This window comes from Colletes latitarsis, chromosome 10, assembly GCF_051014445.1.
Source record: "Colletes latitarsis isolate SP2378_abdomen chromosome 10, iyColLati1, whole genome shotgun sequence".
Classification (NCBI taxonomy): Eukaryota; Metazoa; Arthropoda; class Insecta; order Hymenoptera; family Colletidae; genus Colletes; species Colletes latitarsis.
This window is the reverse complement of record NC_135143.1, coordinates 12,064,995-12,080,259: the sequence shown is the minus strand read 5'-3', so window position 1 is coordinate 12,080,259 and position 15,265 is coordinate 12,064,995. Positions and strand designations below refer to the sequence as shown.

At 39.8% G+C, this 15,265-nt stretch overlaps 1 protein-coding gene across 4 annotated transcripts in view; it reads left to right on the top strand.

Moving 5' to 3' along the window:
* Stacl (SH3 and cysteine-rich domain-containing protein) overlaps window positions 1–15,265 on the top strand; it is a 73,414-nt gene that overhangs the window by 56,761 nt on the left and 1,388 nt on the right. For 2 of the 4 annotated variants that reach the window (XM_076776224.1, XM_076776225.1), the window contains exons 7-11: window positions 5,241–5,395; window positions 5,582–5,632; window positions 6,140–6,411; window positions 7,949–8,107; window positions 14,345–14,521. In XM_076776224.1, the coding sequence (XP_076632339.1) occupies window positions 5,241–5,395; window positions 5,582–5,632; window positions 6,140–6,411; window positions 7,949–8,107; window positions 14,345–14,521 (814 nt within the window). The remainder of the gene's footprint in view (window positions 1–5,240; window positions 5,396–5,581; window positions 5,633–6,139; window positions 6,412–7,948; window positions 8,108–14,344; window positions 14,522–15,265) is intronic. The other 2 variants (XM_076776226.1, XM_076776227.1) reach the window with 2 other exon arrangements.

Below are 15,265 nucleotides of genomic sequence, written 5' to 3'. Positions count from 1 at the left end.
GTTTCTTTCTTTAAATGGTGAGCCTTGGAGCGTTCACTTTGGCCCAAATCTAAATTTTTACGCTAATTTACGTGCGTAAAATTTCGTAAAATCTTTATTTAGCATTATGTATATTCAAGTATTTTATAGAATCGTGTTGTGAAACGTTTATTTCCTTAAATTAATTCGTAATCGCAATAATTTAATTTTCGAACTGTGACTCTTGGTGCGTCCATTTTGGTTCAAATCTAAATTTTTACGCTACTTTACCTGTTTCATAAAATCTTTATTATTATATCCAAACATTTTATAGAATTGTATTCCGAAACGTTTCTTTCCATAAACCAATTCGAATCGTAATAATTTAATCTTCGAACGATGAGCCTTAGTGCGTCCAAAATCCTTATTTATTATTACCGTTAATTCTGAAGGCTCGTTTGCTGATATTTATTAACCCGTTGCACCCTTCTGGCGCGTAGCGAACTCAACAAAAATACCCATCGACTCGAATTATCGGAGGATGAGAAAAAATTAATAAATACTCGTGAAAAGACGTTGAACGTCGGGACGCCCGTGTCGTAGCGTTCAGTGCCGCGGAACAAGCATAAACGTGTTCGATCTAGGGAGTACCAAAGCCATCCTGAAGCCCCTTAGCGTCGAGTAGAGATGCAGGTTAGAGATTGAAGCAAGCTCGTTTAATCGGCGTGCTTTCAGGAATGGGTCGATATTAGGGACAAGTCCTGCTGAAATTTTCAACAAGACGCGTCCTAATGGACCTGTCGACAGCCACTTGATACGAGTATCTACGGAACAAGCTGTCCGGGTATCGATAATTGCCTGTTTGGATCCGTCGTGGCAATTTCCTTCGCGTCGGAGGTCGACCCGTCCTCGACTGTGTCGTAGAAATAGAATGGCGAATAGAAGGTGTCGGAGGTCGCAGACACTGACCCTCGAAAACAGACCGGGGAAATAGAAAAAACATATTTGAAACTGCTCCAGTTAATTCAACTGCAACGATCAATCGCGAGCATCAAGATAGATAGATAGTTGATCAAAATCATAAACAGCGCGAGACAATTTACTCGAGGTAAAATTGCACACCAGAGAAAGGGTCATAGTCGTTGTTTTTCTAGTTAATATTTTTATAGTTCAAAAATACAGTGATGTGTGATACAAAGTTGTAATGTTTTGAATACGGTTGGAGGAGACGGATCGACGATATAAAATTCTGTTCTAGCCTTCTCGCGTCGATTTTTGGGCGTTCGTGATTGGCCAGATGGTCCTCGAGGAGGGATAGTTGTGGACTTGGCGACGAGAGAAGGGAGGTAATGAGCTCGAGGGTAGAAAGAAGGTTACGGAAGCGGTTAATGGGTGCGTTCGGACGGAAGTTCCAAAGAAGGGTTGTTAAAGAAAGAGCGTTTTATTGCTGTGGCTCTTCTCGTGGTGTTTCACGGCCAGTGATAAAGTCGAGGCGTTCAAAATTGATATTCCTAATAATTTAAACTTATAAAGAGCGGTGCTGATATATCAATACCAATCGATAGAAGGTCCCTTTAATATTTAACACTAGAACTACCAAAAGAGTCAAAATGATCAGTAATTTCTAATCAAACTTGTAAAAATTTACTGCACTGGATTTCTGAAAATTTATTGTAGATTCCTATAAGAGAATGAACAAACAAATATACTATAATTGTTTATAGTTCTAGTGTTAATAAGTAGGGTCAATTGCCTTAATATGGAATACGTTCCTAATTTGTAACACCGCAATATTAAAGAATCGTGATTTTGCCATCTATTGGCGATGATTGCAATCGATTACGATTGTTATTTGTTGCAACTAGCGTGCACATGCACGAATTCCAAAGCAACAAGTATTCGTAAAAGAATATTGAAGAAAATATGGCAGTTCGAGTTTTTACAAGGTGATCATTTACCTAATATTATACATAATAAGGTAAGTCCATCAGCTTCGTATTAGCTCGATTATTTCTTCAAATATGGTCAAATTTTCGCAACGATTGTCGAATAATATTTCTAAAAACTTAAAGAACATGTAGCATTCCATAGTACGAAAATGAGGACCTCAGTAAAAAAAGTAAACATTACCTAAACCGTTGTTATACTTAAAATTTGACTGTTACCAGCATAAAATTTCCTATAAATTCATATTTAAGGTTCTGCAAGCAAGTGAAACATGTGTACAAAAAAAAAGTATTCCATACTATCGCAACTGATCCAAAGTGTTCAGAACTATCTTAACTTCAAACAATATATTCCTTAGCCTCTTCTATTATGCTACAGTGATATTTAATTGTTCTCTACGGTGTCTCCTTCGAACGTGCAGCATTGAAAGATCGTTTTGCTCGACCGGTGTGTCAGTTTTCCCGCGCGGGGGGATAGAAAAAATTCGTTTGGACAGATCCCTTCTGTGGAAAACGCTGGGAGCGCGACAATATCAAAGAACGAGACCCATCGCGCGGCGTAAACACAGAAACGGGTATCCAGCCACCGACGAATAAATACGGCGCGCAATCGCGCGACATGCGCCCTCACAACTGGGTCACCGTCCAACACGAGAGTCTGAAAATCCATTCCTGGCCTCGAGTCGAGTCCGCCTTCCTAGGTCAGGGTAGCAGGAGCAGCCGCTGAGGTCCTCGCAGACATGGGTTGGACATCGTTGCGCACACGAGTAGTTAGTATTCCCCTTGAACACCTGGAAGACCCTCCTACGTTGTCCCTGTCGAAGGATCGTCCTGTCCATCGAACCAGAAACGCGTCGAACGTTTATCGAATCGCGATCGACGACTGTGGCTAGGATATGTTTGGCGTCGTTCGTTCGAGGGACGCAGTGTTTGTTGCTATGCAGCTGGCTATGGTGACTCCTGGTGGTCCTGCGACCAGGACATCCGTAGGAGCTGTGCTCAGAGGTGGGGATCGTGCTGGTGTTGGAATGTTTTCGTTTCTCTGGAATCATGATTACGAGAGGCTATCGTTTCGTCGGATAGTTTAGGCCAGAACGTGTGACTTGGTTGTTCTTCGGGCTCGATTGTTTGCTATTATGGGGAGGTTAGTCACGTGACTTGGCTTTCGATTGCTGCCGCAGTGCGTTGTATGTGGTTCGTCGACACGTGGGTGACATGTTTCGTGGCGCACGTGTCCAACTGGAAAACGTTGCTGGCTGCTTTTCGCCCAGCCACCGGAAAATGGACTCTTCTCGGATCCGTTGCTACGCTCGGTCGCGTTGCCTGGCGTCGATCGAGCCGGGAATCACGTTTCTCGAATTCGATTATTTCTATTTCTATTTTTCTACTTCGCGTGGGTTAATTAAAAACGCCTCTCGCGGTGGACGTCGATTCTTCTGGCTTTAATTTCTGTTTTATGGAGGAGTGAATCTAAATCTATTACGTTACTTCGTTCAAAAATATTCTAATGCACGAGAATTCGTTTCGATCGGTATCAACTTCTAAGGAGTTTTGCAAATAATGGTGATCGAGGAAATAGAAATTCTATAAATTTTATAATGTAGAATACATTTTACCGAACACGAAACACGATTTTCCAGACCCTGCAAAAGAAATTTAGTTTTCGTAAATATTTGAACGTTGATAAATTCTTGAAAATCTCGACAGTCGTTACGAGTTTGAGAAGTTTGGAAATTCTTGGTGGTTTCGATAACCCGAAAGTTTCGAACGCCTGAAATTGCGAACCCCTTGGCAGTTCGCGTAGACTGGAATATCCTGAGCCATTTTGAAACAACGATTCTTGAAATATCATACGGTTAATGCACTTTCACCCTTCTCATTCGTTGCTCCCGACCATTCCGTCCTCCATCTGCTCTATAGATCAATGAGTCTGTTATTATAATCGAAATTGTAGACGCAATTTTTCTGTCCTTAATTCAGATTCAATAATTACAGTTCCCTATTTTTAGTTTCATCGTCAATATCTATTTTAAACGTAAATTTGTAGTTGTCGTGGCACGAAACGTTTGTTTCTTTACTCGATACTACGTTATTCGATAATATTGAATACTGTTTGACATGGTCGATGCACCTTCGGCCTTTTTATGAATGAAGTCTCTATAGTATATCCAATCCTCGATACAATGGCATGATGCACAGTGCCCTGTTCGGAATCAATAACAGCCTCGATTCGAGCAATACTATTCATTACAGCTTAGGTTGGATAACTAACGAAAACGTCTGGTTATCGGAATACTTTAAAAATCGATGATCGAGCTACGATTTAACTGTAAGGGAGCAGTTATCCTTTAATTATTAGAATCTCGAACAATTGTTTCCAACCAATTGTTTGTAGAAAGAATAACGTTTAGATCAAGCAATGGTCTATGGTGATGTTTCCTCGTTAGAAAATGTTTGTCAAAATGGTACTGTTACACCTAAATGAAAAATGTTTATTCAACGTATGAAAGAAAACTCGCGATAGAAAAAAACTATTCTCAGATCCTCCTCTTTTTACTTTTCTAAGGCTAATATTTTTACTAAAGTAATGTTTACTAAAACATTAGTGTAAACAGTTGTACACGAGATCTGATATTCGTAATTGAATCCAATTAATATTGGTACCATCGTCGCACGTAAAATTGTTCTGGCTTCCTCTTCCATTGGATATCTATTTACCGCTTGATCGTGCACGACCCGCCAAGCAAGTCGAGCAGAAACGCGGTTGATTTCCATTGCATTTCTCGGTCAGAACCGACGATGTCGCTAGACCGAGACTGAATACGCTGCATGCTCTGAACCAGAAACACTTTTAAGCAAACATCGAATGTTCAATTTAAATTGTATGCAATATAAACAAAAAAACTCAATCATAGATTAAAATTTCGCTTCTAAAGCGAAACTATTCGTTAAGAAACCATCTTGAAATTAACATTAAGGCTTCTCGTCTGATATAAATTCTTCTACGTAGAAAGAATTTAATTTCAGATCGATATTTTAACGTGGAATAGTAAAAATAAAGAACAAAAGAACTGAAAATTTATTTCAAAATACTATTCAGAAGGGTCTTGAAATTTTCAGCATCAAACTTTATTCTTTTTGTCCAGTTTAAATATTATACATAAAAGAAAGGATAACGTAGATGCAGCATCATAAAAATATGAAATTCCGGAGTTTAATATTGTTAAAATTCAATATTGTCCGCGAGATTTCGAAATTATTCCAGATTTAATGAAAATAATTGTTCCCCGCTCTGCCAGAACAGACCGTTCACACGAGATTCGCTTCGATTTTCAGAAAGAATTGTTTGGTGGTGGAGAAGCCGGTCAACCGGATGGGGTAAGCGGCCGGAAGATGTCGAATGGCTCGACCGGAAGTACCAAGCACAAATGGTTGAAAGCGTTCAAGAGTTTAAAGACGAGTTCGCCGACAACACCACCGTCGACCGACAAGTCAGTGTATTCTCTAGAATTCATTAAAGCTCCAGTTTATTCCATAAAGCAAACGCTTCTCTCCAAGTACACTTTCTCCTATTTTCTTGTTTTACAATAACGCGATGACAATGAAGTTGGAACGTGTTAATGAAAAGTTATTTAGAAATAACCGTGTGTTGTTTTGTCGATGCTTGACTAACACAGAGGAAAGCAGGCGATGTACCATGCTGTTTCCACCGTCGTCGCCATGTCCAGGTAATGTTTCTTGCTTCTGTACGCATAATTAACTTGTTAAATTATCGATTTTAACGTGACACCATTTTTAAAGCGTAATTTTGAAGAGTGATCGCTAACATTTTCCTCAAAAGCTATGCATCTTTCAATCACCGTTTCTTTGAAATATAAAAGCTTGTTCAAACTTGGTCAAACATGCTCAAACGTATAAGAAACCTCCTCGAAACGGTGCAGAAGATGCCGATTGTCGAAATTCCGGGTAGAAGCGATCTTTTGCAGAAAAATGCCTCGACTCTTAACGTGACACTATTCTTAAAGCGTAATTTTGAAAAGTGATCGCTAAAATTTTCCTAAAATGCAATGCATCTCTCAACCACCGTTTCTTTGAAATATAAAGGCTTGTTCAAACTTGGTCAAACCTGTTCAAACGTATAAGAAACCTCCTCCAAACCGTGCAGAAGACGCCGACTGTCAAAATTCCGGGTAAAAGACGCGTTTAATATTAATATCGAAGCGATCTTTTTGCAGAAAAAGTCTCGAATCCGAGGGTGGTCACACTTGGCGCGAGTACACCTACCGAAAAATCACCCCTTGCGATGCCTGCGGTCAGGTGTTGCGCGGTCACAGTCGCCAGGGTGTCAGGTGTCGCGGGTGCAAGGCGAACGCGCACACGGACTGCATCCACCTGGTGCAGCCGGCGATGTGCCCGAGCTTGGCGCCGAAGAAGAGCGGCGGCATTCCTCTTCTACGTCGACAGAAGACGCAGGCGACGGTCGACGACACGCCAGCCGCGGAGCACAGTAAGTACAAACCAGTTTTGGAACGAGGTTTCGAAAAGGGTTTCTGGTTTTCTTGCCTCGCCGTGACGCGAGATACTTCTTCTTTTTCTCTCTCACTCTCGTTGTCGAGGACGATCGACGGTCTCGCGCTCCAAATCGATGTTTTCAAGAATACACGTTCGTTCGCCAAAGTTAGAGAAAGATGTAATTCGCGAAACGAGACGAAATTTTCGAAACAAAAAAAATCAAAACGACGATTTGGTCGCGTCGGGAGCATCGATCGATCCGTGAATCAAACAAACGGTAACAAGCGTCTCTGGAGGATCAACTTTGCACGAAGTTGTGCCCCCCCCCATTTCTTTCACGTCGACGCACGGTCGGCTTCCCCAATCACGTAATCGATAGTCGCTCGATAAGGCACGAGAAAACCGAGATCACAATGCATCACAAGTCCATCGCAATTAACGAATCAATCCACGAGAAAGTAATCGGATCGTTCGTCCTATCGGACCCTCAGCTCTCTCTTCTCGCGTCCCTCCGTCGCCTGGCACGAAAACGAAAAGGGCAGAGGCTGCTGAAAAGGGACAGGTCTCTTTCGACGCAATAACGCGTCACGGTGTCATAATTGTTCTACGTTCGGAGTCACCGATGCAGAGAAATCGTTCTTTTACGAATAAACGTCGCGATAATCGATGATTTGATTACTCTGAAACGAAGTCTATTTTTAAAACATTTTCCATACTGGGTCTTTATTGTACGTGGGAGAGAATTTTTGATTTCTCGAATAATTTTAAACAAGAATCGAAAGGTTCCAGGTAAACAGTTTATTATATATTATATATTATATGCTCTCGATCCTTCCAACGCGAATTTTGTTACCGTGAAACGTTTAGATTTTTATTTTTACGATTTCGGTGACTTCGAACGCGAAGTTGGACTCCGGACGAAAAGTATCGGTCCTTCGAGCAGCAAGTGTCTTTAAGTTAACGATCTTCGCTATTCTTCATTCACCGTTTCCTTAGAGAAGAAAGGCGCCAATTTAGGTAAATCAACGTCGAGTTCCCGCGTACTAACTTTAACACGCGCGCGTCGCTGAAACTTCTTCGAGTTGCAGAAGTAAGACGCCCGGTACTAAAATCGCTCGGATACTTTATCCCGATCGCGTAAACCGAAACGAAACGCGAGACAGGTTGAGAAATCAATATCGAGCGTACGTTTTGCCGAACAAAGAAGGTATATCGAGTTACTGCAACTCGAACGCGTCTTCTTCTTTTCTCGTCACGCTAACAAGGAACGCGTTTCTTCCCTTTCATTATATCACTGCCTGCCCATCCGAACAAAAGGAAGACAAGCACAAACAAGCGACGAAGAACCGAATAATTAAAGACAGTTATTGTTCAAAGGACCGGTGCTTTGAGCGAGGGGTGTAAAGAACAACCTGAGCAAAGTAAACAAAAAACAAAGTGAAAAGAAAAAGAGTATGAAACGACAAGAAAGAACATCCTGTGATGTCTCTCGTGTGCTTTTGCATTGCTGTCTCTCTATAACGTGTGGGCAGACATGGACGCCATATACCAGGTGCTGAAGGAGGCAGGCGAGATCCGTGGAAACTCGACAAACTCACCACCTACGCCTCCCACAGCAGATCATCCTCCCTCCGGTGCAGCACCTTCGTCAGCGAGGGCCTCCTCCCACCCCTGTTCCTCGTCCACCTCTGGTAAGGCACAGCACCGATTCCTCTCGACCTTGAAGCAGAATTCATCCACAATTTTGGGAGATTCGCGAGCTCGCGTTTCTTGAAATCGACATTGTCCTCGGAGATTCCGGGATGCATCCCACCGTGCAAAGGAATTGATTGGCGAAAGAATTCCCAGAGTAGATTCTCCAAGTTTGAGGAAAGTAGTCTCCATTTAGTGTAAACGTATGGAATTATTCACTATTTTAAGGTATAGGAGCTGAGTAATAATTATTACTCACAGTAGTTAGAAGTTGAGTTGTTTGATGTAGTAGACAAGTGGTTTGAGGATCAACTCAAACCAGTTTCATGCAATGAGTATTTTCAGGTTTTGTTTAAGATAAATAGAGTTTCATTAATTTGTGAATTTGTCCTCGATTTGAGTAGCTGGTATTAGACTAAGTAAGTAGAAATATAGCGAAGTAAAATTTTAATTATATGTCATTTTTGTTTACAGTATTATTCGTTGAGTATGCAAGTAGACATTTTAGAAATTCCTTCTGAACGTAGGATGAAAAGTCAGTCAACTTTCCTTTGCACGGTTTTGCAATTTCAATAACTTCAGGCTTCGATTCAATTTTTCTTATAAAAGGACATACGTTTTTAACGTTTTCCACGCGTCTTCTTTAACCGTCAAAAAGCAATTTTTCACCGACATCGTTGAATTTATTCGGTCGAAAGACGAACCATGCTCCGGACTAGCATTGCTAAAACAAAAATCATTATTTACAATATCGTAGCCATATTTTTTTTTAAATACAGTCCCGTATCGTAGCGAATAAGCTTTCAAAAGGTAATTAAGGAACAAGAAATTGCAAGATGCACTCGCGAAAAGGCTCCACAAATTCGTTTCGTCGTTCCGTCGTTCTCTGCTTCAAGATCCCCACGTAACCCTCTTTCTTTTTATTTTATTTTTTTTAATCAAAGGAAGAATGCTCGTCTTCTTCAGGGACATGACTCGTTAATTCACATTTTTTTCTTTTAATTGTCTGTCTAATCTTCTCTCTGTCTCTACTTTCTCCTACTTCATCTTCATTCTTCCCCTTTACCCGCGCCATCGCTAATTTTTATTCTCCCACGACACACGGAGAATCGAGGTACCAGGATTTACGATCCACCGGATCCAGATCATCGCGTTGCACTTTCGTCTGAATCTCTGATCGTGGAACGTTGCACATTGACGAAGGTGTTGAATCCCTTCAGAGCGTCTTTTCAATTAGTTGCACTACGTAGAAAATTAGAACTTTTTTTTCTAATCTTTATCTAATTAGATGATAGTTACTTTTAACGATATTAGAAACTTTATTTTATGAGAATGATTATTATAAATAGCCACATTATCATGTGTTGTTCGAAATGGTTTTCGAAAATGTTAAGAAAATGGTACTGCAATTATTTTCTATTTTTGTATCGTCAGAGATCGGCCAATAGATATCAGGCGTGAAATCGTTGAGGGGAAATAGCAAGTGCTATCTTTCGAAGCATCTTTATGAAAGCTCGTTCAAGGTGTCTAAGCTTTTTCGAGGGCTTCGAGCCTTCGACGCGATTAAAGATCGACGATTCTGAATTTACCATTGTGGGACTTTCCTCGACGAAGAGAGAAACGTTTTAACGCTTTTCCGCGAGCCTCGTCTCGCGTGAGCTTTCTAGTCCCTTGCCCTTTGTCCAGCGTTGAGTCGAATGAAAATTGATACAATGGCTTGTTTGGAGACATAGGACCATCGCTGGGCCATTCTTTGTTCAAAAACAAGACGAATATTCTGGCTCTCGATTTGACGGGAAAAATGACTTTAGAAACGATTGACCGTGCACTCAATACATTCCTAATAAAAAATCTACTCTACGATTTCGACTTAATTTTGCACGAAGAATCCAGCAATTTCATCCACTTCGATTGCTGCTAACAAATTTATAAGCTGCATCTCGAGACTAATTCATATCGTAACAGCTACAGAGAACTCCATTTACCTCGAAACGCGATTCATACGGAGATTGTTTGAAACTCGAAACACGTACAGTGAGTCAAAAACGTATTTCTTTCGCGATAACTGCGTAACTATTAACAGAAATTTGGGGGAAAAACAAACATAACGCGTATACTGAGAATTTTTAATTAATTCCTGGATCGAAAAAGAATATAAAAAGTTTTCAAAAATTTTCCTGATACTTTCTTGACTCGCTGTACGCGAGGATCTGAAGGACGAGCGCGATCGAGGCTCGAACCGACTGCAGAGAATTTTCGAATCGAAAAGAACCAAGGGGAACAGTACCCGAGGATCCTCGACGATGGCAAGAGCGGCTGACTAACAAAAATCGAGTAAATAACACACGGCCAGACGGCTCTAACGGCGTCCAGGTGTGAAAAAGCTTGCGTTGAGAGAGAAAAAGTCTGCGGATTCGGGTTTAAAGCGGACCGAGAGAAACGGGAATCACCGTGGAATCGTTGCAATTCCGTTGACCAGGAAGAGGCAGCGGCGGATCGATGTCTGGAACCAGGCCGTTTGGACAACCGCTGGTGTTGATGACCCACGGGACACCCTCGACCTCGTCTAAGAGGTCGCCGGAGCCTCCTTATCGCGGCGTCAACAGGAAACGATGACCCATGAAGTGGATCCGCGCGTCGGGACGCGTTCTCGACCGGCACTTGCTCGACGCGAACGAGCGACATTCTTCACTGCCCCGCGAACGACCGTGATTCGAAACCATTAACCCCTTCACCGAACAACCTGCACCCGCGGAACCGTACAATCGTAAGCCAGTGGTTCTCAAACAGCTCGAAAACCGACCACCTAAAATGAAACGGAACATTTTTACGAGACAGGCGGTACCAGAACCCGGCGAATAAAAATGGTCGATCGTAAACTAGCTTCTGCCCGCGGCTCCTTTTTTACGATCGAACGGTACATAGAAGTCACGTTACGAATCGAAAATTTGTATTCGTTACTCCGGTATTAAAATTTGCTGTCGGTGAATTCGTCACGATGGGAGAAAAATATGGTTACGCTTCGAATATCCATCGACGAGAGTAAATTTACAGGTTAAAAGTCTTCTTTCGCGCCCTTCCAAAGTCCCCCCACACTTTGGATGAACGTTAATTATATACAAATTTGAAAATTACGAAGAGGATTCGTGAGTATCGACACTTTGAAACCTTCGTTCAGAGAAGATTTAACAAAATTTGCCAGTCCGTGTGATAATGTCTTTATAGTATATATTTTCTATAGTTTGAATAGACTTAAATTGACGTGGCTAAGGGATTAATTGTTAAAAAACTCGAATGACTGGGTGTCCGGTGCCCTCTTTTTCCCCCTGGGATCCAGAATAGTTCCTTTCAGAACAGTAGACTTCGTGGATGCTCCAGATGCTCGTAAAAGTGGAATTGCCTGGGCGGAAAGGTGGAATCGCGAGTGCATTTGGAGTCGATCGACGTAGTTTGTTTTTTCGAAGAATGAGTGAGTTTCGAGTGTCCTTCGCGATGGAATGGCCACTGAATAGAAGATGGAATTGCTGTGATATCGCATATTGTTGTCAGAACGGCGAGAGTGATTGATTGTCTCCAGTTTGATTAGCAGTTGAAATTAAAATTTGATGTTTACGAAGAATAGAAGATGGAACTGCCGAATTCGATCGTACGTTTGAAACGTTTATCGATTACGTTTACCTTCTTCGCAGGAATATGATTCGTTTTAAGGCATCTTCTGATAATGGAGAATATTTAGAAAGTCGGAGTTGCTATAGCGGAGAAGAAATTGCAAACGCATTGTCTTCGGATTAAGCTGATGGAAACCTTATTCGATATCTTTTACAGCGTTTTATTTTTAATTGAAATGTTTTCGTGTACCGAGGAAAGAAAGGAATTGCAAATTTATTTTTTATTTATTTATTTTAACGTTAGCTGGAAGAGTTAGTCACCGATTCAACGATAATTCACGCATTCGCGTGTTGAGTAAATAATATTAGGAATTGATAAATGTTAAGGGACTTTCCAAAGTATTCTATATCGAGGACGTTAACTGTCTATATTTTAGTTCGCGAATTTCTTTTTTCGAAAGATATTTTTTCCCGTAGTGGCGCGAGAAAAAGAAGCTTGGAATCGCCAAGTTGCAAGCACAATTTCAGCAAACTAGATGATTTAAGTGTCCACGATATATATATTTATGTCGCTCGGGGGCAATTGAAATGAAAAAAAGAATTTGGAATTGCTGAATTATAGAGGAAAAACTACCCTTTGATCGAACGAATTTTCAGTACCCTTATATTTTTTTGGAAAATTTTTTTATTTCCTCGATACGTAAGCTTAGAAAATTTAAAGCTTTTTTTTATAGATTAGTTTCACTCGTTAAACATTTGCAGCTTATCGTTCTTAAATTCAGCATGACCAAATTGAGAAAAAAAAAAACAGTGCCCGCAATTCCTAAAGCGATAAAATTATTTGCAGGACTTTTATTATATACGTACAGGTTGTTTCAAAAAAGACTATGCCTAAAAGGTAAGGATTCCTCCGTATATTATAAGAGCTTAGAATAATCTAACAAGTCGAACGAAAATTGCCGATAACGGTTAATAGAATTTTGATCTGCCAAATATTTATAATTAAGAATTATTGAGTCGTAAAGCACGTGTCATTTTTCATTATAGCAATTACTCTGAAATATAATATAATTCTGCAGCATCGAACAAATGTTCAATTTTACTGCATAGTTTCTTTTGAAACGAAGTTGTTAACAGTTTATCAAATTTGGGATTGTTTGTCGATCTTCGAGAGCAGAAATCTTTAAAAAAGCCATCGAAAAAAATAATTATATTCAATGAATAGGTTTATGAATTTTAAATTTGTAGAATAAAACACATTGGCATTGTGGAGAGAGGAGAATATTTTTAAAATCTATAATTTGCTTTAAAACTCGCTTAAACGATTTCACCACAAAAAAAATATTAAGTTTTGTAAATTGATTACCACCTAAGTTGCAAACCCTATAATTATAATAAAAAGTTTCAACATGCTTGAAAATATTCGTCACCGAAGATCCTTGTCTTTTTCATTCTCCCACAGAAAAGTAACAAATTGATAGTCAATGAAGATAAAACTAAAATCGATGTGCAAAGAACATAAATATCCTATTTCTTCTGTGAAAAAAAATTCCAATTTTCAGTTGTGCCTTTATTTTTGTTCGAATCTTGAATTCTCCCGGTCCCAACCAAAAGAAACGTGTCTAAAATGTTAAAAGAAACCTTCAAATTTATAAATCATTAGGAGAGCCCCAATTGTTAGAAACGAGAGATTACCAATTCGACGAAATGTAAGGGAAAAATTGCACGAAGAAAGGGGAAGAAGGAAAACGAAGGAAAACGCGAAACAGGCGGTGTGTAACACGAATCCACAGAACAAAAGTGAACGAAATGCAACCAAAAAGAAGAGAAAAAAATAAAAAGAAAACACAACGAAGATCTCATGTAAATATTGTAAATAAAAAAGAGTTGTGTCTTCTACGATCCCCTACTTTCACTTCTACGCGCGAGTCGTGTCCCATTTTTCTCTCTGTACTATTTTTTTTTTTTTTTTTTTTTTTTTTTTAAATAACATTTTTGTGAATTCTCTTTTTCTCTGTGAATTCTACTATTGGTCGAATTTTGTCGCCTGTAAAAAACCGTTTCTGTGTGCATTTGTGGTGTAACTGTATCTATGGAGTCCTCGTTTCGTGGTATCCATTCTTCCATCCTCGACGTTGACGCCAAATTAAAAATAGAAAGCAAAAGAATATACTAACTTCTCTGTCTGAAGTTTATAAAAAAAAAAGTGAATGCTTTGCACATGGTTTTTTGAAGTTTAACTAACAATCTTTCTACGATAAAAAAAAAAGGGTGTGTATTTTAATTGTTTGCACATTTATTTTCTTTGCGCGAGCACTATTAACAATGGAGCTTCCGACGAACACGAATTGTGCAGAAAAATTGTGCACTCTCTGCTTGATTTTATAATTTTCATCCATCGATTTGATATTGTAATTGGACATTGTGATATCGAATCGATCGTAAATAACGTCACCGCAATTAGCCGCTCTTTCACGATCGAATTCACTGCTAAGATCGCAACCAAAAATTGGCTTGAAGAACAAACCGTTGCTAATTAATTAGCTATGCCTAAACGGGCGTCAACGTCGAGCAGCAAACTAATTTCAAAGGCTAACTTGTTATGATCGATAATTATGGAACATGAAGCGCCGCATAGTCCGCAACGTAGACGGGAAAGGCTTAATCTGAGGATGAAGAGCCTCAGTTTGGACTCTCCGGAAGGCACGGCTCATGGCAGACATCGCCCACGAGATTATTGTCCAGGTGGCCAAAGAGAATCCACGCCACCCAGACACTCAGACAGCGGAAGTATTAACAGACTGTGTAAGTAGAACCTGCTATCAAGAATTACGAGCCTGAAACTTCTTATTTGTAAACGAACAGGGGACTGAAATTTATTCCTTCGACTCGAAGGATCTTAAAAACATGTTATTCGTAACTCGATTTAGACTTCCTAACAGTGGTTAAGGAATCGTATCAGTATGAAATTATTATAAACTGGGAGGGAAATTTGTTCTTTTGACTCAAAGGATCTTAAAAACATGTTATTCGTAACTTGATTTAAACTTCCTAACAGTGGTTAAGGAATCGTATCAGTATGAAATTATTATAAACTGGGAGGGAAATTTGTTCCATCGACTCGAAAGATCTTAACCCCTTGACGTACGATTTAATTCTAAATAATTTTTCAAACGTATACTGTTCAATTTTATTTAAATTTGTTCGTACAAAGAATGGCCACGAAAAAAATTTGTTTTATGAATACCTCGTCAATGTAAAAACTTGATGACAATTGAGTAGCTTCATAATTGTGAAACTTGACATTAAGAACTTGTGTCAGACTCGTTATTATACGGCAATAAAATCTTGTTATTCGTAACTTGATTTGGACTACGTAAAAGTGTTTAACGAATCGTACGAGTTGAGATTATAAACTGTGAGTTAAATTTGTCGATCATAACCCAGCGGAGACTCAGAAGAGAGTGGAGTACGCGAATAGGTGCGGAACGATCGTAAAATTTTTACGTCGTGTCGTTTCCATTCTGCTGAAGTATTTTTCTTGGTATT